This window comes from Mauremys mutica, chromosome 2 (genome assembly GCF_020497125.1).
Source record: "Mauremys mutica isolate MM-2020 ecotype Southern chromosome 2, ASM2049712v1, whole genome shotgun sequence".
In the NCBI taxonomy this organism is placed as follows: domain Eukaryota; kingdom Metazoa; phylum Chordata; order Testudines; family Geoemydidae; genus Mauremys; species Mauremys mutica.
The window spans coordinates 142,962,025-142,986,308 of NC_059073.1; the positions used below are offsets into that span (position 1 = coordinate 142,962,025).

The window sequence follows — 24,284 nt, forward strand, 5'->3', positions numbered from 1 at the left end:
GAGCCAGGCTCATGTTGCATTTCCTATTTATACTCAGCGACTTCAGTATCTAAAGCTACGGTTTGTGATTAGAGCAGTGCCACCCCCTTGTTGCAAGAGCACCATCTACCCTTTGGCTTTGAAACACCTTAGATGCATAAGCTTACATCTCAGCATCATTCATATTTATTTGTATTAGATCATAGACTATCAGGGTTAGAAGGGACCTCAGGAGGTCATCTAGTCCAACCCCTGCTCAAAGCAGGACCAACACCAACTAAATCATCCCAGCCAGGGCTTTGTGCTTTTTGGGGGGACAGGAGGCTCTCTGTCAGCTGCCATCCCACCTGACCCAGGTGGACTTTCAAGTTTTCAGAGCACTTTCTGTAAGAGAGATGCGGCATTTGTCTCTAGGCAAAATTTCCCCTTCACCCCACCTGTGCAATGGGTTATGTGGTGGCTGGTTGCCAGAAGTGGCTGCATGTCTGTATATTTGCGTGAAGCACTGTGAGATCATTCAGGATGAAAGGCGCCGTGGAAATGGAAGATGTGCCAAGATGAAGAATACTTGGATCAAAGTGGGTCAGTTTTGAAACTATAGTTCTACAAATTCCATTGGCAACCAGCACCAGGCAAAATGAAGGCATGAGAGCTATTCCTGTGATGAGTTTGCTAATAGAGGGATATAAAGCTTGATGTTATGTTCTTTGAAGGATGTTTCAGGGAGGATGCATTGATCCCCTGACTCTTGGCTTAGGTCTCTATTTATATGTTAATGGTAAAAATCAATTTAAAATAATTGCTACACCACCTATTTTATTTGTACACATGGGAAAAGATCAGACGGTTTGGAAGCCGCCTTAGGACCTGCAGTTCGCCAACGCTTCTAATTCTCAAACCTTAGGAGATATCCACACCTGCCTGGCTGCGGGTGAAACCCTGAAACCCTCCTCCAAAGGAAGGTGAATGGTCCATGTGCCAGGGCCAGAGGGGTGGCAACACAACATTTTGTTGGCGGAGGCCAGACACTTTAACGCCAAACCTCTCAGGCTGACCATCAATCAATCTGAAGTGTAGCCAAGCCCTTGGAGAGCCAGGTGATAAGTGCCTTATCCAGTCTAGATAGGTCCGGCTGTCAGGAGAGGGAGCCGATGAGAGGAGGCAGAACATTTCTGACCCTCTCCTGCCGCCTAGAGTTCACGGCAGGCTTCAGAGACAGACAGAGAGAGAGAGCTCTCGGGCTGATCAAACCACAGTCTTGAAGGCCCAATCCCAGCTACCCACAGGGGCCGTGGGAGGCAGCTCCCAGCTGGTCTTATCTATGGTGTAATGGCCAGAGGGGCCGTGGGTGGCAGGAGGGGCAGCCACTGGGAAGCCGATCACGGCTGCCCAATAAAAATCTCCATGTGCTGCGCCCGCACAGCTGCCGGCCCCGGAGTTGCTGAACTTTAGGGCTCGTGGGTTGGCGAGGGAGCCCCACTCGCTATTATCCCGGCAGGGAGCCGGCGTGCGCCCTAGCGCGCTGCGCCCCTGGGGCTCCCCAAGGCGGAGGCGCACGAAGCCCCTGTGCGCGCTGCTCCCTCCCGCTTCTCCAGCTGCTCGCGATGTGGGGCCGATCTCCCTTCCCTAGCTAGGGCATCTCCCTGCGCCCCACGCCTCGGCATTTAATCTCTCCCCGCACCCACCCACCCACCCACTTCTCCTCCTCTCCACCCGGCGCCTGCCTCTTCCCGGGACCCCACGGAGCGTCTCCAGTAGCCGCGGGCCCCGGGCGCCCCCCGCGCCCCTCTCGGAGGGGGCAGGAGAGTGATGGTCGGCTCCGCTCAGGTCCAAGTGGTTGAAAGGTGAATCCGCCTCCATTTCCGCCCGGCGACGGAGCCCTGCCCACCGCAGGGAGCAGAGGGAACCGGCGCACCGCCACTCCGGGCGCAGCAGGGCTGGGGGACGCCTGCAAAATGGTCAGCTCCGCCGGGGAGATTGCAGTGGTCGCGCTGGGTAGGTCGAGCCGCTGGGCGCCTCTGCCTGGCTTTCTTCTCTCACTTTCCCCCTCTTTCGTGCCTTCCCCTTCTCTCTCGGACACTTTATCTCCCGCTTTCCCTCGCCTCTTTGCCTCGCTCCTTCCCTTCCCCTCTGCTCCTTTCCCCCACCCCCGTTCGCTCGCTTCTTTCCAAACTCCCTTTCTCAGGTGGCGTGCTCCGGTCCATGCCTTCGCTCCTGCGTAAAGCCATAAACACACACGCGTACTTTGGCTTCTTTCTCTGGTTCCCATGGAAAGAGAACTCTGATCCCAGCCTATTCAACTGCTGCTCCTTGAAGGGGTGGGGGTGGCGGGGGGATTAAATGAATCAAGGGGACTTGGGGGTTAATTATATAAGCAGGAGAACAAAATTAAACCCTTGCTGGGGGGGAGCGGGGAGAGACCCCAAGCTTTTGGTGTGTTCTCATTTGTGGGGGAGAGGGTCTCCCCCTCCAAACCCTGGAATTGCTGAGAGATGGAATATGGTGCTTGCTAATCACTCATCTAGAGGATCTAACTTTTTCTCAACCCGCTACAATTTCCTTACCCCTGCCCTGTGCCCATTCAGTGCCCCAAACCTTTATGTCCAGTTTGCAATGTGTCCCTCTCCTTGATGACTTTTAAGAGGGTCTTCTCCCAATTGTTTTCTGATAAGGCTGAATAAGGCGGCTGGAATGTCGGTCCAGTGTGTGTGAGAGCCCTTGTGATTCTTCCCCCCCAGAGTTTGTGCTTGTCAACAAGCAGTTGGCTGAGAATTTAACAAGGCAAATACCTTTAGGTATCTTTTGCTTGCCTATTTATTTCCTGTGTGGCTTGCCCCTGGCATGTTTGCTCCCCAGTGGTTCTGGTTGGCACTAGATGATTAGCAATGTTAGTTTGAAATTTAAACTAGGTTGTAACAAGTGCTGGGCAACTTAAAGCAAGACCATGGCACAAAGTTGTGTGTGTGTGTATGTATGTGTCAGCCAGCCACAAGAGGAGAGTTTGTTACATATTAAACATAATTGGTGTTGGTCATGCTTTGAGCAGGAGATTGGACTAGATGACCTCTTGAAATCTCTTCCAGCCCTAAGATTCTGTGAACTGAAGCATGTTTCCCCTATTGCACTGAAAACATGTATGTTTATTTCCCTTGTCGCTGAAATAGAGCCCCTGTGAAAAGTGTAATATTAAGGTCCCAGTCCTGTAAAGGGTTAACCCCATGAGCGTTTACACTGCACAAGGAGTGCCTAGAAGTCACCAAAGCCTGATCCTGCTCTTTGTTTAACTAGCGTGAATTTGGATTAACTCTGTTTAAATCAGTGGTGTTACACTGATATAAAAACTCTGAACAGAATTGACCCCAACCGATGTCAGTGGGAGCTCTGTGCATGGGTGGTTTCAACATTATACTCTTAAAGGGGGAAAGGGGTCAGATTTTAATAGCTAGATCTGTTCTTTGGCTGGGGCCAGTCTTACTGAGGGTGAGTGTCCACAGTGGTTTGTGTACGGAAGGTGAAACACTGATGAAATGCACTGGCAGGTTGGTCCCTATGGCTCAAAAACATTGCAAGGTAAAGCTTATCAAGTGGGTGTGTCTCCTTAGCAGCAACTGCCTCCTGAGCAGAGTGGGTGCCTCAAATGTCTTCACAGCCTTGCACCTGCCCTCCTCTGCTGCAGGTCTTTGAAGGCTGGGGGTAGAATACATGCCTAGGAATTCCAAAAGTCTGGAAACCAAGCTGTGGGCTGAGAGCATCCGCCTAATTCTCCCCTGAGTGGGCTGTAAGCTCTGTGACTCCCTGGCTGCTGCAGGGAAGGTATTGTCATGGAAATTGCAGATTTCACACTGAGAAGAATTTTTCAATGAGTTGCTGCAGTTTACTTCATTCTTTTTTAGAAAAACTGTGCTTGTCAGGAGTTCAAATAACTTTCTTGCTCTGCCAAGGAGAAGGGCATTAATTATTATTTGTATTACCCTAGCACTTCAGAGCCCTAGTCATGAACCAGGAACTCTGCTATGCTAGGTGAGGTACAAACATTGCCTCAGTTTCCTTAGCTGTGTTGGGTTTTTACATCCTCTTCCTTACACCAGTGTAAATTGTGAATAACTCAATTGAGGTTAGTGAGGAAAATCTGGATCAGAAGCCTCTATGGACACTGTCAGATTTTGATATTGCTTTTTACAGTGGTGTAAATCTGGAATCATTCCAGCCCCTTTTGGTTTTATTCTGTGTAACTGAGGCTTTGTCTATTGGGGGGTGGGTTGTACCAGGGTAGTTGTATCTATGCAAAATCTTTGCGGTTGAAACCACATCAGTGCACTGAGTGTATGCTGGGAATCTTCACCAGGGCATACAAGCCCTGAGTGTAGCTCTGGGGAGAGCTGCATCTGCACAGAATGTGCCTTTTGCTTTGGTGATTTAAAAAAAAAAATTAGCCAAGTGTTGAAAGTGGGCCCTGATTTTCCTCTCTCTTGAGCTGTTGTAGGTCAGCGGTAATGGAGTTACTCCTGACTTATACAGGGTTGAGAGAGAAGAATTAAGACTGCTCTTTTGAGCCTGAATTCTAGTTCTTAAACTGAGCTGAGTTAAAACTGGGTGCACGATGAGGCGATTTGATTCTTCTTACAAATCAAGTATTGCCTTGATGGGTCAGCAGTTTGATCCAGGCTGCCAAATGATGTGTAGGTCGGGACTAGTTATTCAGAGGTGTTGATCACTGGCAGCTCCTGTTAGCATCAGTAGGAGCTGCAGGTGCTCAGCCCTTCTGAAAACCCATCCCTGTGTAGCAGTCCACCTCTCTAAGGCCGGTTCTCTGGGCTTTGCTTGTTTCTATAAGGTACATTGTGTAAGGATGGAAGTTCAGACCAGGCATCTGTGCAATTGATAGGTCGCGCTAGCCTTGTAGCGAGGGAAGCCATCTAATGAATAACTTCCTTTAAAAGTGGAAGAGGAGGAAAGAGGATGGTGGTCTTTGAACTCTGTTAGCAATGAAAATCTGATTAGTCTGAATTTCCTAGCCAGAGTAACTCGATTGTTACTGTTAAAAGGGACCGTGACCTCTTCTGGCTCAAATAGAAGAGCTTGATTCAGCCCAATGAGACTGTAAAACACACCCCATAATCATTGTCTGTCGAACATGCCGTGTGTGGTGCTTCAGTCCACAGCTCGCTCTCATGGATTGTCTCTGCTTGTGGTGGCCAGGAATTTTATCTGCACCTGCTCTGAAAAGCTGGTGTCTCCCTAAATGTGTTAGCAGTCATTTACCATTCATAATTACAGCTGCTGCAAATGGGGCTGCATTCTCTGGAGCTTAAAAGTCAAAATAGAACAGAAATTAAAAAGAAAATCAAAGTTAAGTAAGTTTACCTGCATCCCAATGCATGATTAGCAGAACTGCCCTTACAGACCTGACAGAGCAATGGGTCTAGAGACCACCCAGAACAATGGAACTTCAGAGAGGTGCTGGCAATTAACTGACTATCCCAGCAGCCACAGCCAAGGAGCAATTGGAGGGTTAATATTTTACCTAAAGTCCTAATTGCAAAACAACATTCCATCCTCTGCCTGAGCTCAATTGGAGCTGTCTTGTGAGGTCCTGCTCAGCTTCCTGTGATTGAAATAGGAAATGCAGGGTATTCAGCATCTTGCATGAGGGAGCCCTGGCTAAGCTGTGGGAAGATGGACTGTTTCAATGGGAACTTGAACTGTTTGTTTACCAGGGTATTATATGCAAAGTATTTGAGTTCTCTGGGGAACTTCAGGCAGGCGGAATGTAATTCTTCACATTACAGTCTGGCTATGATAGAGGCTTCTGCACGCCTGCTCTTGTGAAAAGTGCTGCTGGTTCCTTTGGACACCAAAAGAGAGCCTTGTAATGCAAGTTTATGTGCCTCTGAGAGAGAGACCGAGAAACATCTTTGTGTGCGGAATAGATCTTGGGTGCTACAAGTAGAATTGTAGACTGATTCGTAGAATTCATTCTTGTCCAAATTCTATAAGCTAAGCAATCTCCAAAATGGTAGTCTGCTATATTCTTGTAGCGCTACCAAAAAACATGTTCCTGTTCAAATAAACAAGTTGTAGTATTCTAAGGCACTATACAAAGTATTAATATATTTTATTGTCCACCTCTTTATTGATGTACATGTCATGTAGCCATTGCAGCGTGAGAGAAATCTTTCTTGAGTGGTAACAGCTAATTTAGACCCCATCATTTCATATTTATCATATTGTACTGTCACCAATATTGCTATTTAATGAAACTTGGTAACTAAAATTATGGCACCAACACACCACTGTACAAATGCCTGTAACTGGTTTCTTTTACTGTGGTGTATACTAATAACTGAACAATGCACTTTTAAATAAGTAATCTCTAGTTCCTTAGATTTAAGACCCAACAGACCCTTGGCTTCCGTCCCTTTCTGGGTTATTTGCTCAGCCACTCCTTGCTTGCAGGGATGGTCTTTGATGATGGATTGCTAAGTAGAACTGCCACTCAGACTCTTAATTCATTGCAGGGCAGATTTAATTTAATGAGGGGTTGTTGTCTGCTTATAATTAAAAGGATAGGATGTTAATATCATGTTCCTTTACATGGGAACAGTAAACATGTTGGAATGACACTGTTTCTAGACTGTATCTGCATCTTCATCTTGAACTGGAGACACAAGGTCTGGTCCAATTTCCATTGAAGTCAGTTGAAATACTCTTGGGCCTGGAGTCCCCAGAGGTATTTTGGCTCCTAACTCCCATTGAAATGTATGGAAGTTAGGAGCCCAAATACCTTTTGAGTGTCTGGGCCCTGCTGATTTCAGTGGGATTTAGACTGGACTCTTAGGGCTTTGTGCTGATGTTCTGCTCAAGAGTGGATTTCACCCCATGTCCCACTAAAGTTCATAGAGATGGGCTAATGTTTTAATAACTGACCCCTAACAAGAGTCAGTGAAATATGAAGTAAGAATTGGAGAAAGATCTCTCTCTTTTTGGTCCCGTTACTTGAGCTGCCTGGATACATAGATTTATTACTAATCTGGTATACTTTTAGAGCACCCTTTGCTCCAAACAGTCCTAAAGCCCTTTACAAACTCCTCACACACAGCAACATTGAAATGCAGCCACCTCTGCGGTGGAGTGCCGCAACTGTCTGGCAATGTTGTGCGGTCTTGAAAAGAATGCAAAGGGTCCTTAAGAAATCCTTCATGCTGCACCAGGGTTAATAGCCAGTTTCCCAGAGAGCTTTGCTAGCAAATTCAGAGCAGAACTGGAGCGGAGGGAATACAATGTATCAAGACAACTTTCAAAAAGGTGTGATCTCAGGTTTGTTCTAGGAATTGGGGGTTCCATAGGGAAGACTGCATTGAGGAGCTATTTCCAAGCCAGTCACTGCTTGCAAGATGATTTCCCTGCGACTGTTCTAATGTGGACTGCATCACTGTTCTTAATTTTATATAGGGTTGTTCAAAGGCTAATATTTCCTGGTCTCTCTTATGGCTTTTCCCTTTCTTAATAAATAAAAGGGTTTGGAGTCATAGGAGTCTCCCTCTGGGCCGCCACATAACAAACGTGTGAATCTTCTCTCCAAACTGTTACGCTAAGATCAATTCCCACATGCTGTGGTGGTTCCTGAAATAGGTTTGCTGGCGCAGAACCTGTGTGCAGCTCAGTGATGGCAGAGCCTGCTTGGGATTCAGCAGCTCTGCAAACCACAAGCTACTGAAGGGAGCCCTGACTCCAGGAAGCCGGCTCACTAAGCCAGGTGCAAAAGGTCCTGTCCGTGGTTGCTCAGCAGTGCCTCCGGCTTGGCTCGGCAGAAGGTTGGCTAGATTGGACCTGTGCTTGGTAATGCTAAGGCTGTGAGTGGGCTGACCTGAAGGGAACCAACCACCAGTGCAGGAATAATCCACTGTTCACCATGTTACGCACCCCCCGTCTGTGCTTGATCCACAGAGGAGATGGGTCTGTTACAGTTCTCAGCTGGTTCTGCTGCTGGCAGCTGTAACCGCCTCATATCCGCCATGGATCAGGCACTGAAGGGGACATATAATGCACTGACCAATAGATTACGAAGGTGATGCCCTTTCCTGCACCTGTGCTAAGAAAATAACTGTTCCCATCCCTGCTCTGCTCGCACCATGTTTCTTCCTGTTCTCCTCCTCCCCTCTGCTGCTCAACTTCTTCTCACAACCCCAGTCCCCCTCCTTTCCCTTCCTCTCTTAGCAACCACCACCTCTTTCCTGCCGGGACCACTTTTCCCCCAGCCCTGGTCCTCTCCTCTATCCTCTCATCCCTTCTTCCCAAAGAGGCAACACGCTTGTCTTAAATGATGGGGCCCAATTTTCAAAACCACGCAAGCCCCATTAAAAGTCAATGGGACGTAGACTTCTAAGCCACTTGTTTTCTTTGGAAAATCTTAGCTGATTGCTCTCCCTTGTGACAGGGAAGGTAGCTCAGGCAAGCAAGTGGCTCTCTGCCCTTTATGCTGAAGGGAGGGAAGTGCCTGATTTCCGAGTGGTGGTTGTATTTAATTCCTGGTGGTACTTTCAAGTGAGCATTGCTGTTTTAATAATCATTGCCCACGAGGGAGCTGAGCTCTGCTCTGGAGGCAAGACCCTTTCTAATGAGCTAGGCCTCTGAGAGTACGTACATCTACATAAGAAATGTACTCTAATGTACGGGTGTTGGACTAGATGACCTCCTGAGGTCCCTTCCAGCCCTGATATTCTATGAAACACTACAGCGGCAGTGCTGCCACTTCCCTGCTGTATTACAGACCCTTCCTGCTGCAGCTGCAGAAGGGGTTTTCCCATTGCTTTAGGTAATCCACCTCTCCAGGAGGCGGTAGCTAGGTCAACAGAATAATTCTTCCATCAACAGCGCTATCTACACTGGGGCTTAAGTCAGCTTAACTATGTCTCTCGGGGTGCATTTTTTTGCACCCCTGTGTGCAGTGTAGCTAGGTTGACCTAACTTTCTAGTGAAGGGCAGCCCTGAGGAACTTCTTTGGGCCTCAAGCTTAGTTTGGGTGTGCAGGGATCCCTGTAAATCATTCAGTAAATGATAGGTTGGGCTATTCATTTGCAGTCACTTAATGGAAAAGTGATAAGTGGATGCAAATAGGGAACCTCCTTTGCGCAGCCAATGACAGCTAAATCTTAACATGGGGTTCCTCCTAGACCCCTCAAATAGTGAGTTTTGGGGAAGGTGGCCTACCCTAGTGCACATCTCGCTTAGGACATATGTTCTGAGGGCCTCACCACATGGGCGATGGTCTCCGTATATCCCAAATGGCCACGTATCTGTGGCATCTACTTATTGCAGGTCATCAGTGAGGTTCTATCCCTTCAGGACCAGCAACACAGGTGAAGTTATTCCTTTGGCTCAAGTTGCAGAGACATGTAACTTTGAAGGTGTAGCTCTTGGGTTCGATCCCCGCTAGCAACCAGTGGTGAGGGTTTTGTGTTGTAAAACGCAGTCTTTGTCTAGGGAAAGCTGCAGATTTTCCAAGGACATTAAGCGTGTTAGGTAACAAGATCCCATTTGAACTGAATATCTCATTAGGCTACTTTGAAAAGCCCGGTCTTGGTACTTTCAACTTTCTATCTAATGCTGATGTCCTATCTAGGTGACTCTGCATGTGAAAGCGTGATGATGCCACAGTAGACTGCATTACAGCTACCACAGTGCATGCACCTAAATTCACCACCTTAGCTGCTGTGTTGTTGGGTATGTTAGCCATAGTGTGCTCTAGGTAACCTAAAACCATATTTACTCAGCTGTCAGGCCTCGCTAGTGTGAATCACTGACCTCAAGCAATCACAGGGTGACTGAACCTCGGCAGTCTGTGGTTAGTGAATGTAAGCTTTCGGATACTGAGAGGATAAAAACCTAACTTGTGGGAGGAAGTGGAAAAGTCCATCCTTTAATGAGAAACAGGAACCTGTGGCCCAAGGTAATGGAGTCCCTGGCAGGTCTGTTGTTTGAAATCCTGGATGAGGTGTATTTACATCTCTGGTTACCAAGAGGGATTTGGTGTCAATATGGAGAACAAGAATGTCAAGAATTAGAATAGTGCTAAGCTTGGGCTGTCTGCCTGGGTATATTTTTAGCAAGGTGTTGCTCTAAAGCAGTGTGTTAGGGGCTGATCCAGTGAAGCACACGCTTAACTTTAAGCACTCATTGACTTCAGTGCGACTTGGGCATGTGCAACAAAAATAAGAGGTTTAGAAAACATGACCTATGAGGAAAAGCTGAAAATTAGCCGGTTTAGTCTGGAAAAGAAGACTGGGGCTGGGGAGAGGTGATAAGTCTTATAAAGAGGACTGTGGTCAACTGTTCTCCATGTCCACTGGGGGTAGGGCAAGAAATAATTGTCTTAATTTGCAGCAAGAGAGATGTAGATTGGACATTAGGAGAAGTGTTCTACCTATAAGGATAGATAAGCACTGGAATCAGTTACTTAGGGAAGTTGTAGAATTCCCATCATCAGAGGCTGTTAAGAACAGGTTAGACAAATGCCTGTCAGGGATGGCCTGGGTATAGTTGGTCCTACCTCAGTGCAGGAGGTTGAACTAATTCATCTCTTGAGGACTCTTCTAGCCCTACATTTCCCTGATTCTATGCTTAAGTGCTGTCCTGGATTGGGATAACTTTTTCAATTGTGGCTTAATTTATTTCTTTGGCTTTGGGGAATTATTTTCAGTGTTTGTATGAGGAGCGTCCATACATAAACTCTGTGTCCTTAATGTAACTTGAAAGTACATCACAAATAATGCAGTACAATGCGATTTGGTAGAACCTGCCACCATTAAGCCAGACAAGTTAAAAGCTCAAATTTCCCTCTCTAACAATTCCCCACTTTTCCAAACCTGCTCAGTTTTCCAGCAGCTGTGGGAAAAGATGTGCCTTGTGACATGCCTCAAAAGTAATCCTGTTGGGGCTGTTTCAGGCAAAGAGGGGTATAGAACTCCAAAGCCACAGAGAATCTCCCTCCAGTAGCCCCCTCTTGACATTGAGTGGAATCAAGAGACGAGGAAAGTCAAAGCTGGTAAAAGGAAATCCATTTTTTCTGAATGGGGTAGACTGGAACTCATTGCCACAGGATGTTGTGGAGGGCAAGACCGTGAATCTTGCTGAAGAGGGACTGGGCAATAATATGGATAACAAGAATGTCAAGAATTAGAATAGTGCTAAATGAAGAGTTTTGGAAGCGATGTGAAACTTCATGCTTTGGGATTGAAACTAATCTTTTACTCCTAGTTATTAGGATGAGAGCACATCTTCCTGCTGTGGAATTTCTAGCACTTTCCTCTGCAGCAAGTGTGCTGGCCACTCTCAGAAATGGGATATTGGTCTGGATGGATTATGAGCCCAATCTGATTTAGCAATCCCCATGTTCCTACAATCAAAGGGGGCTACAACCCCACCTAATTAAAGAGCTGGAGAGAGAAAGTGGGTGAGGTAATATTTTATTGGATCATCATCTGCTGGTGAAAGAGACAAGCTTTCCAGCAACTCGGAGCTGCTCTTCAGTTACCAGCTCTACATAGCGGGAGAGCTTCTCTCTTTCTCCAACAGAAGGTGGACCAATGAGAGATTCCCTCTCCCTCTCCCATCTGGTCTCTAATATCCTGGGACCAACATGCAGATACATACAATGCTGCAAACTGTAATTAAAGAGTGGTCAGCAGCACAGTGTTTCAAGAGATCGTTGGCTGTCTAATATCAAAGTGTGTGTGTGTGTTCATCTGCCTTACAGAACTCCACAGAGAGAAGCATCTGTTTGAACTAGGTGGGATGATCAATTTTTAACAGGATCTAACACATGATATAGCTAATAATTTTTGCCTGTTTATATTTAATGGGAGTTAAAGCCCAGCTGAGAGAACCTCTCTCTCTCTCGGAGCTCCTGTCTGTATGCCAGCTTGAAGCTGAAGGACGTATAAAATGTTCTGCTCTTAAGTGTGCACCTGCTGGTGGCATATCTATCGATCACAGTTTGGCTTAGCCGGAGGGTGACTTGTGGAGGTGTTGGTCTATGAGCTAGTGTTCTCTCTTGCGCAACTCCATTAAAGCTGCGCCGGGGTGAATTTGGCCCAGTACATCAAAACATAGGCACTTCCCCAAGACTAAAAGCAGAACCTGTTAGGAAGCAAATCATGCAAAGGTGGGGCTGGAAAGGTTCCCAGCTGAGTTTGGTTATGCTTGTTGTTAACACTCTGTGTGCTGTCACCAAGAAGTCCAGCTGGGTGCTCCATCTAGCTGAGTTTTGGGGAAGTGCCAGCGTTCCAAGGGCCATATCTTTAAACAAACCTGTGTAACATCTAGGTGGCGGAGTGAGTTGTCCTTATCATACAACTGTTCTTTGAGTCTCTGCTTCTGTTTTTGTGGATGCAACGTAGCTCCAATCTCAACTCGGCAGCCGAATGTTCATAACCGGGCACCTGTTTGCAACGTTCCCAGCTTATCTGACTTGTGTTTTTTCATTGCAGATCTAGTTCTCAGACCAATCTCACTAGGGGTTATGAGCCCTTTGAATGGTTTCTGGTGAGAGTCTTGGTGGGTTTGATCCCAAGCCAGCAGAACTAGCTGGCTTCAGCGGAGTGTTGGTTTATATTTGGGGTTTGTTTTGACCCAAGATTCAGGAGGGGGGGGGGTGTGTTAAATGCTGCATGAACCGAAACCAAGAAAAGGTTAGAGAATCCTGCAGACTGGAAACGGTTGAGTTTCACATGGCTCTGCGTAATTAGGGCCCAAACGAGGATGTCCAATCTGAACTCCTCCAAATTTCAGGAAGGAGTATTTGCATACAGATATCTGGATCCCAGTTTGCTGTCATGGCCTTATTTCCAAGAAAGATTAGAAGTCACTTCCAATGCTTTTTTTGTTAATTAATTAAACACAAATCTCCCAGGGTGGGTTGCTCTTGCAAGGAGAACCATCTCCTGATCATGTGAGATTCACTATTTAATCTTCTGCCAGATAAGCTGATCTGGTGAAATAGCCACCATTTCAGACTGAAGTCTCACAGCAAAAGCTCCAAAATCATGTAAGCCATCCAAACCGTACCCCTCTTATCCTCTGGCCTGCGACATACAGGAAGTCAGACTCGATGATCTGGTGGTCTGTTCTGGCTTTAAACTTGATGGGTCTAACCAGCACTTCAGCCTGAACAAAACCTGGCTACAACCTTTTGTTTTTCCCCAGCTCAATGACCCATCTTACCAGAGCAATGAAACCTGGCTTTGCATTTCCACTGTGCCTGCAGTTCCAGAAAGTTGAATCTAAATTAATCTTAATTGTTTTCTGGATTTGCTATTGGTTCTGCTTCTGGTGGTCACTTTCCTCCTCCTAACTCTCAGCATGGAAAAAGAATGACCTTCAGAAATATCTAGTGTGTTTAGCTCCCCCCCCCCACCTTAAATCCTCTTAAAACAAGGATCGTTTAGAATCCTTCCTTCACATTCAGACCCATGTGGCTCTATAGGCTTCTTGTTCGGCTCGTGCTTACATTGTTGCCACCACTTTGCTTTTCTGGTGTATGTTTTATTCATTTTTATGAACAGTTGTTTACAACTGGTAACATAAGAGCTGGAACTCCTACTTATCTCAACAGAATTGGGGAGTGTGGAATTTATGCGATAAACCAGATTTCAAATAAAGGGCTATTTAATTTAGATGGGGAATCTTTGGATGAGAGAGCTTATGCTACACACACTTCTTTGTGCCTGGATAGATTTGAGCTGCTGGTTGGAGCAGGGAGTCAGGACTCATGGGTCCTTTTCCCAGTTCTGCAACTGAGTTGTCAATTGACCACAGTGGGCACTGGATCAAACCCTAGCTGTGTGAGACCTTAGGCAAGTTATTTAACCTCTGTGTGTCATCTTCCTAATCTCTACCTGGGTATAACAATACCATGCAGGGGTACTGAGATTTAAGATTTAAATATGATTTGGGATCCTAGGATGAAAGTTTCCATGGATGTTCAAAGTATTATTGCTGCTCCTACTACTGTATGATTTGTTGGGGAAAATACTTCCATCCACCAATACATGTATAGATCAGGTGTGTGTGTATATATTGCATTCTATGTCTAAGGACATATACATACACCCAAGATATCCAAGTTTGTGTATAGTTAAAGATGATCCTTTGTGGCCTTAAAATATATGGATATGTCCCAAAACTGTTGACTCCTTTTGAAACCTATAGGTCTCTTGCATCTTTGACTCTGCCCCTGCAGCTAGAAACAAGATCTTCTGTGTGTGTCTCTTTTGACTGTTTAAATCAATGTTTTGCTTGTTGTATTGTTTGTGACCTGTATTTTGAAAATTTTCCCTAGGTATTTTACTAGCTGTGTGCCATGCCTTGGAGAACACAACATCTGCCTTGAGTGGTAAGTTCACTGATCTAATATATTAACCTTAGACCTTGCATAGTAATTTCAACCATATCTTCTGCAGCCAGAGCTCTGAATTACCTCTATCAGCCACCCCTTCTGGCTTTTCTAATCATACCCAGTGGTCCCCACAGATGTTTGCATCATGTCTGTACTCTGTTTCCTGGTCCTCTCCAGTAGTCCTCCAGCTCAGATGGCACCTTCCCCAGCTCAGACGTTTGGAAAATGCATCAGCCATGGGGTTGAGATCTGTGCTTGAAAGTGCAAAAAAAAACAAAAACAAAAAAAAAAACAATCCCAGAAACGTTTAGTGGTTATCTAACTGAGTGTAATGTTGGCCTCTTCCCCAGGGTCTAACTTGATTCTCATTTAACACCCTACCTTCAATGTATTAATCTTGGCTGTGTTGATAAGTGGATAGATCACATGTGTGACTTCGTAGGGCTGGTTTAAGAGAACCCTGTGGAGGGGAGGTTATTTCTTTTCTCCGCCTTTCATTCCATCCTACTGAGTGTGAAGCCATTGGGAGAGCAATAGAGGAGAGAATTCACTTTAGTCCGTGTGCTGCTTATCCAGCCCGGAACGGTCTTCACTTCCAGCCTGCTGCTAGCCATTTAAAATAACCAACAGACAGAATAGCCTTTTCCTATGCTCTGGCTCATAACCGAATGTCGGCTTGTCTTCTCCAGGGTGAGTGCTGGTTTGTACCCATGAGCAAACAATGCTGTTGCTAGCGCTTTGGGAGCATCTCTGATGTATTTGTACAATACCCCGCACAATCCCAGTTGAGGCTTTTGAGAGCTACTGTAGTGTTAATTACAGGGTCCATGGAGAGCCTTGCTGATCATTGTGGATGGGATGCTAGTAGCCACATGTGTAAATGACCCCCCTCCTCCCCCCCCCCGGGATGTGGCCTTATTCCATGGTATCTGTGTCTGGGGTGGTGCAAAGATGGGATTGGGTTACCTTCTTTTACGTGAATGCATCTTTTAGTAGGCTGGCTAGTGTGTGGGGAACATGACTACCCTTTTGCTGGATGGAATCAGATCTGCTCAACTGCATGTCACAGTCTTCATACTGCTAACAGATTCTTCATAGCTCAAGCATTAAGTGCCTATGTTTGTATTGGATTTGTTAGATTTACACACTGAAAAACACGTGGGAACTGCTAGTGCCATTCCCTCACAGCCCTTAGAGTGGCTCATTCTGGCTCTGAAAGGGACTGAGTGATCAAGTTCATATCTGGGTCTGAACTTCCTCCAAGTTCTGGTGGAGGGTTGGTTCCAGTCTCCTGGGTCCAATGCTGCCTGATAGACCAGGATAACCGGTATGTGGGAGAAGTGCTGCGAGCTGGGCATGCAGTTGTATGCACGCACACAATGGAGTTCTCAGGAATATGATATTTTTTCAACACCTACTTTGCCTTGCAAATAGGTGGAACGTGGGCCAGCCAGACACCAGTCCCTGTGTGTGAGATCCTATTGCTCAACAACCACCTTTCCAAATTCCCAACAACTTCTCCATTCCATTCTCTGCCTGGGTTTTCTCCCATAAGGCACTGGAGTTGTGCTAAAATTAGAAAGCTTATCTCTCTTGTGCAGGTATGTGTTACTTGCTCTGGAATTGCCAGGCCCTAGATATACTAAATGCATTATTCTCCTTGTACTTGCTTCGTTTTTATCAATTGACTTCAGTGGAGTTGCCCTCGATTTTATACTGGCGTGAGAGGAGAGTCAAGCCCTACATCGCTCAAGTCCTCTTATCTCTCAGCTTTGTCTCGTGAATTTGGAAAGGAAGCGTTTGGAGCCGGTTCAGTTGATTGAATAAACAGCTTATTTTATTCCACCCAGGCGGAATGGTCCGTGGATGCGAATGAGCTGTGGCTTTAGAATGAGGAGGCTGTCCAACCAAATCAAAACGACACCCCCGGTGTTTGTGCCTGATTCTAATCCTTGGCCCTTTGCGATTCTTTGGTTGTACACGTGGGCTCTTCCTTTCCCTTTGCAGGGCCCTGCATTTCAGATGGGCGAGGAAGGAGAGAGCTTCCTGGTTAGATGTTTGAGTCCACTGTTACTTGTGTTTTCCCCCATTTGTGGCAACCTCCTGTCGTCTTGATCCTGCACCCATTGAAGTTGGGGCAAAAATCCCATTTTAAACACTTTAGGTCAGGCATCTCTCTCTTGTTCTATGCCTGTACAGCACCTAGCCCAACAGGACGCTTCTTGGGGCCTCTAGGCGCAACCATGAGGCAAATAATAAGTAATTTGGTATAGAGATTCAAAGATCACTTATCTCTGAATGACCATTCATAATGGGCTCTATTCTATCCGATAGCACCCTTTGCACTGCCCCACAATGGAAAAACACAAAGTCCTGAGAAGTCACCACTGGTGCGAGATGAGGTGATCTTTTGTTGTAAAAGATTTCCCCCTCCCCACTTGTGATGACCTCATTCTAAACACAAGGGAGTCCCGTCTGTGTCTAAACAGCTGTGTTTTCCGTTCATGGTTAGCCTGACTTCCCTAAGGGGGGACATAAGAAGCTGTGAAAGCCTTTAGAGTCAGTAATGGCACAGAGATCAAAGCCCAGATCTAACTTGTGAGAGGTAGTTTCTGGGCTCGCTTGTGCCTGTCTGGTAATAATCAAAGTTCCAGGCTTCTCTAACAAAGCTGGGGGGTGCAGGAGTGGCGGGGGAGGATATCTCATAGCTGTAGTAGTCATTCATTGTCTACACAATAGATCCTGCAGGAGATCTTAGCCTGAATACACAGATTTCTCCCCCCCCCCATGCGTTGGGATCATATAGCTTCTGTCAAGAGACCAACCATCCATAGATCTCACCTGCCTGTGATTTGAAGTGAACTCCAAATATTACCATCTAAACAAAACAACTGAGAGCGCCCCTTAAAGTTTGCGACAGCTTGGTGTAGTCAGCACAGGGTGGCCAATAGGGAGCCAGCAGACCTGGGTGATATTCCTGGGGTGAGTCACCACGTCTGTGCCTCTGTTTGCCCTCCCACCTTGTCTGTCCGGTCTGTCAGCTTTTTGGAGCAGTGTCTGTACGCCACCTAGCACAGCGGGGCTTCTGGGTGCTGCTGTGATGCGAATAATAATTTAACTTGGGGAAACTCCCTCTGGTGCATGGGCAGCGTTTGGTCAGAAGGGGAGATAGACAGGGCATGCAGGTGTCAATTCTGTAGGCTTGAAATTCAGCCCTCTATTATGGGGTCTGCCTTGCGAGGATGGAGAGCATTGTACATGGGACTTTGGATCCCAAGTGACTTAAGATATGTCTATCTAGCCAGTGGCAGCCAGCGACCCTCCCAGCCCCAGTTGACAGTGATGTCAATGGCTCATCCGTGCCAAGTCACTTTTGAAAACGAGACTTGTCATCCTAAGTCACTTAAGTGCTTTTGAAAATTCCACCCTGAATCAATCAATCACTGCTACAATATCAAGGGCATGCAGCAGGGGAAATAACTTTGTACCTTACCTGCCCTACTAACTCAGCCGTAGCTTATTTAAAACTGAAGGAATCTTAAAAATCCAATCTGCTCGCTTCTTGTTGAGGTCTGAATGAGGCCATCCAGAACAGATGCGTCAGTTTCACCTGGCATACAATCAGTTTCTAATCCACTTCCTTTTCATTTGCACTAAACTAGGTCTGCAATATTGGGCTGCAAATGCTGCAGGGAACTGTTTGGTTTTAAAACAAATGTTTCCAGTTGAATGCAAGAAGGATGTTTTATGGAAAAACAGTCCATTTTTGGGGGCGAACGGATTAGTAGCATAGTTCAGAAGGGTGACAATTCATAGATTAATAACAATACATAGTATTTTTTCATCTGTAGGTCTCAAAGCATTTTACAAAGGAGGTCAGTGTCCATAAGATGGGGAAACTGAGGCACAGGTGGGCCATAACTTGCCCAAGGTCACCCAGCAAGTCAGTGGCATGGCTGGGAATAGAATCCAGGTGTAGAGTTCCATATTAGTGCTCTATCCACTAGGCCACACTCCCTCCCTCAGCAGTCGAAGGGTTGGAAATCCCTCAAGAACATTTGTTCTCATGAACATTCTGGTCTGGGTTTGTCCCTAGTCTGGGAACATAAGTCCTTTAAAAACTGGTATTTTATTAAACTTGTTTTTTTGTTTTTTGTTTTTTTTTTTTTAACTAACACACACACATGCAGAGCTTGCACAAGCCCCACTGCTGCTCAGTCCTTCCAGAGCTATCTCCTTTTGAGCCAGTCAGCAGACTTTGAATACTTTAAGGCACAAGGCCCAGGTAAATCTAACCCTGATGATCCCATTTTGAGCTTGAGACTTGGACGCTCTGGATTTCAGGGTCAGAATTGGGGGAGGGGAGGCTGCTTAGCTGAGGTTCTCAGCCTCGGAAGGTTTGCTCATCCCTCGTAATAGGCCACTTGAAGCTGTGTCTGGCTAACAGCGATTGCAGTATGCTGCCACCACCACTGAGGGCTGGTAAAACAGCTTCCTGCATTTAGGATCAGGTAGGATAGCCATGAGAAATGCAAGGGTTTTTTTTATTTTTTTATTATTCATTTAGTGGAACCCTTATGTCTAGGAATTGGAATATGAACCCGATTCTCCTGTTTTGTTTTCCACTTGTGCAACACAACTGATTTTCAGTGAAGCTGCTCCTTCTTACACCCATCTAAGGGAGGAAGGGGGAGGGAGGGAGGGAGGGAATCAAGTCCTGTGGCTTCAATAGCCTTCCAGTGTTTTCATGTACATTTCAGCCACTAGGAATTCTTGCACCCCCAACACAAGTATAATCCGTAAACAATACCCAGTGAGTGGGAAATGCTCGTTTCATTACAAAAAAATTCACAATGCGTGTAAATCAATCCGTTTTCCCCCCAGCAGAGACCTAATTTGAAGTGGTGCAGCAGCCTTCCCATCTGTCTGGTTTGAAACCAGTTTGAAACCAGTGTGAGCTGCGCTGGTGTCTACACTAGAGGTCTGCGCTCGTGCAGCTACACCAGCAGCAGGGATCTTGGCGCAAGCAAGGCCCAAGAACCAAATTCTACTTTCAGTGGGAGTCGAAAGCAGAGCTGGGCAATACCTGGCGCCACAGAGTCGCCCAGGCTTTTGAGCGAGAGTGAGTGTAGATGCGATCAGGAAATATGCAGAGCAAGGCTAAATGGACTTATGAGTAATCAGGTAAGGAAGGGGATAAAAATACAGCCAAGATTAAGACCATGTTAAATAAGGCAGCTAGTAAACACTGGCTGAGGGTGAGAGGCGATTAGAAAACCTCTGCTTATGCAGAATACACTCTTTTGCCTGCCCGTACCTTTCTCCTGACATTGGAGAACCAATGATAGGACAGAAGAAGTCCTAAGGGGTGGGTGGTGACGTTTTTTCAGAGGCCCATATGGCCAGTAGGCATCCAGTTCCCATTGGTGGTCAGTTAGGCACCTTGAAAATCTCCCTTATCAATCGTTAGGCAAGACTAAGAAATCCAAATTCCCCAAAGATATGTTACCATGCATGCGATTGGAGATCCCAAACTGAAGGTAGGAAGAACCGTATCGGATCAGACCAGGGTCAGTCTAGTCCAGCGTCCTGTCTGCACCGTCCTCTGCAGCAGTGTCTTCTGGAAAGACTGTAGTAGTCAGTTTAGAACAGTGGTTCCCAAACTGGGGTTTGTGAACCCTGGGGGTTTGCAAAATGTTACAACGGGTTCTCGGGGGAGTGAAAGGGGGGAAATTCCCTAATGGCAGACAGAGCTGTCCCTAGGGTCCCTGGGCAGCACAGGGCCAGCAGCCTGGAGCCTCCGGACTTCAAAGAGCTAAGCAGATCAAAGCAAACATCTCTATCACACTGAGGAGATTTAAACTTCGAGACTCCTTATAAGAAATGGAAAAGGAGGTGGATATATTTTGCTGTTTTTTTAAAATTAAATAGGCAGCTAAGCTTTGTTGTAATGTGCATTGTTTGCCTGGACTGCTCAAGACCTGAATCCTTGTGTAGGAGGAACTCTCTGAGTTGGCTTCTTAAATAACTTCATGCTGTTTCACATCTGATACTCCTTGATGAAACATAGGAGCCTTGTCTTATAACAGGCTTATTCAAAGTGATACAAGCTACAAAAGCGAGATCTTGGAAGAGCGTTGCCATTTTCATAATGTAGTAAAAATACTGTAATGCTCAATAATAATAAAGTGTGTAATAAGCATGTCATAAAGACAAATTTTATATCTCCAAGATAACTGCTTTTATAATTTATACTTGGGTAAAGGAGAAAATCCCTGGAAATCCTCGTTTTTGGGGGGGGGGGGGGGGGGTTTGCGAGATGACATTTTAGTGAAAGGGGTTCACAGGTTGTTAAAGTTTGGGAACCACTGGTTTAGAATAACCTACTCCCCGGGGAAGTTTTCTCTTGACTCCCAATAGTTGCAGTTTGGCATGTGCCCTAGTGCATGAGTGGTTGTGTTCTTTCCGCAACCTCTGTGTGTATTTTTAATGTTTGTTCTTATAACTGGATAGACCATCTGGGAGTCATTGCCCCTTTCCTAGGGCATGAAATCGAACAGCTTGTAATATGTGTGGGTGAACAGGAGGAATAGTTTTTTAGCTTCCACTGCACAAATCAGACTTTCTGTAGTAGGTTCTGCAATGGGCAGTGTTTTGGAGCAAACTCAGTCTGGTCTCTGAAGATGGGTATTGGAAGCAGTGTGACCTACTGCACAGAGCACTAGATTTAGACTTGGGAGACCCAGGTTGAGTTCCTGGTTCTGCCACTGGCCTCCTGGGTGACCTTGGGCAAGTCACTGAACCTCCCTGTGCCTCTGTTTTCCCCATCTATAAAATGGGTACAGTGATTCTGATCTCCCTTTGTAAAGTGCTTTGAGCTCTGCTGATGAAAGAGCTCTAGGTATTACAATTTTCATTTCTTTGGTCCCCAAAGACGGGGGGTGGGAGTACATAGACCAGATAGATACAATCTGGCCCTACTGAAATTAATGGGAGTTTTGCCGCCTTGTATAGCGCGCGCGCTCTCTCTCGCTCTCAAAATACTGCTTTCTCAATAAGGAAGAAGACCCTATAGTTATCCATTTGGGTGCCCAACTGGAGGTACCATAAAGAGGTCTGAATTTCAGAGAGTGAGTGCTGAGCACTTTCGGAAAACTGCCGGTTTGTCTACACTTGGGGTAAGTCTAGCCATACGGCACTGCTGAGGTCCAGCCGTACCAATACGCTGCGGCATGTCTGAAGATGCTCTATGCCGAAGGGAAAGAACTCTCCTATCAGCATAAAAAACCCACCTCTGCGAGCAGCATGAAGACGCTACCTTAGGTGTAGTTAATCCACCTCCTCACAAGCTAGGTGGATGCAAGAAGCCTTCCCATCAATATAGCATTGTCTACACTGGGAGTTGGATCAGTATAACTGTCGCTCAGGAGCGTTACACCGACGGATGTTTGTAGTGCAGGCAAGGGCTGAGTCTTAAATGGAGCACTCAAAACCACCAGTTGCTTTTGAAAATCATAGCAGGTGATTTGGTATCCACTGTCACCCTAACCCCTTAATGTGGCTGCCGAAGAACACAAGCAAGCCACAGTGGGGAACGAATTCCCCTCTAGAGCCTGCTGTCTGCATGCTTGCATTGTAGCCGAAGGAGGATGACACTGGCTGCCGTTCTAGGGAGAAAAGAAAATGTCTGTATAATGACCTGGCTCCAAGGACTGCATTGCCAGCAGTAGGATGTTGTGCATTAGATGCACCACGGCTCCAGCACTATCTTAGTTGGCAGTGCCGATTTGCATAGTAACCGATCGATTTATGCTAGGTCAATTGCTTCATTCATAAAACTGGTACAATAAGCTGTGAAATCTGAAGCACAAAATGATTTTTTCCCCTCCCTTCCCGATAACTTTCCCATTTCACAGAACCTCAAGTGGGTTTTATGAATGGGTTGGAGCAGGGTTTTAAAAGGGCTACAAACATGTCAACGCTTTCTCTTTCTGGCATCCTCTGAAGCTTGTGCGGAGAGCACATGTGTAGGGGGTTTGTCCTGTCTTTTGGCCAGAATGATGGAGACTTAACAAGCTGGATGTCATCAATTTTTTTTTTAATGGTTTACTTCTGTTCAAAGCAGGGGGACAGGGAGGAACCTCTGGAGGGCTTGTAAGGGGCCAATTCAGTCGTACCTGATTATTTATCCAGCGCCACGTTGAAAGGCATTTGTGTCTCTTGGAAATTAAATTTGTAAATATCACTCCTGGCCGTGGAATAAAACCTCCTTTCTAGGCTGAAGGGATTGGGAGTCCGACTGAATGAAAAGTTTGTGTAAAAGGAAACTCTGTGCTCTGAGCAGAGCGGAGAGCTTGCCCTTGAGTTTATGTAGCCTCACAGCGAAATCTCACTGTGGGACAGACGTTAGCAAAGCAAAAATCTGACTCTCGCTAAGAAAACAGTTTTTTAAATTGAGAAAGAGGCATGAACCAAGCTTCAGTTTGGATCTGAACTTCACAGCTCCAGCCCTTCTCTGATATGGGTTGATCCAAAACCCTTTTCACAGATTCCCTTCTGGTCTCGGGTCCCTGTGGTCATTCAATCTGACCTCCAGCGGAACACAGGCCATAGAACATTCCCGTATTAATTATTTGCACCAGAGCAGAGCTTTTAGGAAAACATCCCATCTTGATTTAACGATTACTAGTGATGGAGACTTCACCACAACCCTTGGTAAATTTCTTATCTTTAAGATCACTTTATTAATGGCAATAAGCATGCCATGGTTTGTGGTGGGGCAGGAGGTTGTTCCTTTTACTCTTTTTATATAGTGATGCTAATCTAAAAGAAGAGGGGCCTTGTGGGTAAGGCACTAGACTGGGACTTGGGAGGCCCAGATTCAGTTCCTGGCTCTGCAACAAACTCCTTGTGTGACCCCGGGCAAGTCACTTCACGTCCCTGAGCCTCGGTTCCCATCAGCTGAACTCAATAGAGCTTGAGTTTACAGGAGTTGAGGGGCTGGTCAAAGGTAGTTTGAGGTCATTGCTATTTCATCAAGAACCTGAGAGAGCCGAAGGACTGCTCACATAGTTTCTGTGACAGAGCTGGTTGCATGATAACAAAAGCCTAAGAGACCCATTTTATTCTAAACCCTGCAATGTCTCCCTTTGCTCTTAATGACAGTACTACGCTCATTAAGAGCCTCTTCCATCTGAGGGACTCAAAATGATTTGCAAGCAAGAACAGGTTCATCCTCTCCACCCCCATGAGTTAAGTGGTAATATCCTCTGTTGTACAGATGGGGAAACTGAGGTACAAGAGCAGTGAACTGCTCAAGGTCAGAGTCCGTGGCAGAGCCTTATGGTACCCATCTGCCAGAGAAACCAGGATGTATGCAGTTTTAGGTGTCTCAAGATCCTAGAGGAGGAAAACTGGTGAACATTCAGCTCTGATTAGATCTTTAGACCGTGATTTCTCCATATATGTCCCTTTGGCACTATGCGAACAATGTCAGTCATGGGCAGCCCCTTTGAAGTGTTGAGCAGGTGACTGACTTGTGGAAATCCCGAAAGAGGGGCAGCCATGGAAAGGTCTTGAAACTGCATACAGTGAAGTGGCCTGTTGTAAGAGGTGTTGCATTAATCATGCAACCCACAGAAGGTAGGCGGGGCGAGAAAGAGGAATCCATTCTCTGGCTGAGGCGTTGTTGCAGAGGAGGAAAGGGGGTTGGAGGCAGGGGATCAGATAGCTTAGAAGTGGGGAATTACCCTGGCTGTTCTCCTTGCAAGCAGACTGCTCATGCCAAGGATTCATGATTTAGTTTGAGCTGGCAAAGAGGAGAGTGGGGTTTCTATCTGGAGGGAGAGAAAGAAGCAATGTTAAGCCTATTTTTGGTACGTTGAGTTGGAGCCACTGAAGCAGGAGATGT

The 24,284-nt window shown here is 46.2% G+C and overlaps 1 protein-coding gene across 1 annotated transcript in view; it reads left to right on the forward strand.

Moving 5' to 3' along the window:
- Positions 1-1,677: 1,677 nt before the first annotated feature.
- The window catches only part of TGFA (transforming growth factor alpha), a 42,074-nt gene continuing 19,467 nt past the window's right edge, over positions 1,678-24,284 (forward strand). Inside the window, exons 1-2 of the mRNA XM_045006842.1 lie at positions 1,678-1,974; positions 14,318-14,371. Coding sequence (XP_044862777.1) covers positions 1,935-1,974; positions 14,318-14,371 — 94 coding nt within the window. The 5' untranslated portion in view covers positions 1,678-1,934. The remainder of the gene's footprint in view (positions 1,975-14,317; positions 14,372-24,284) is intronic.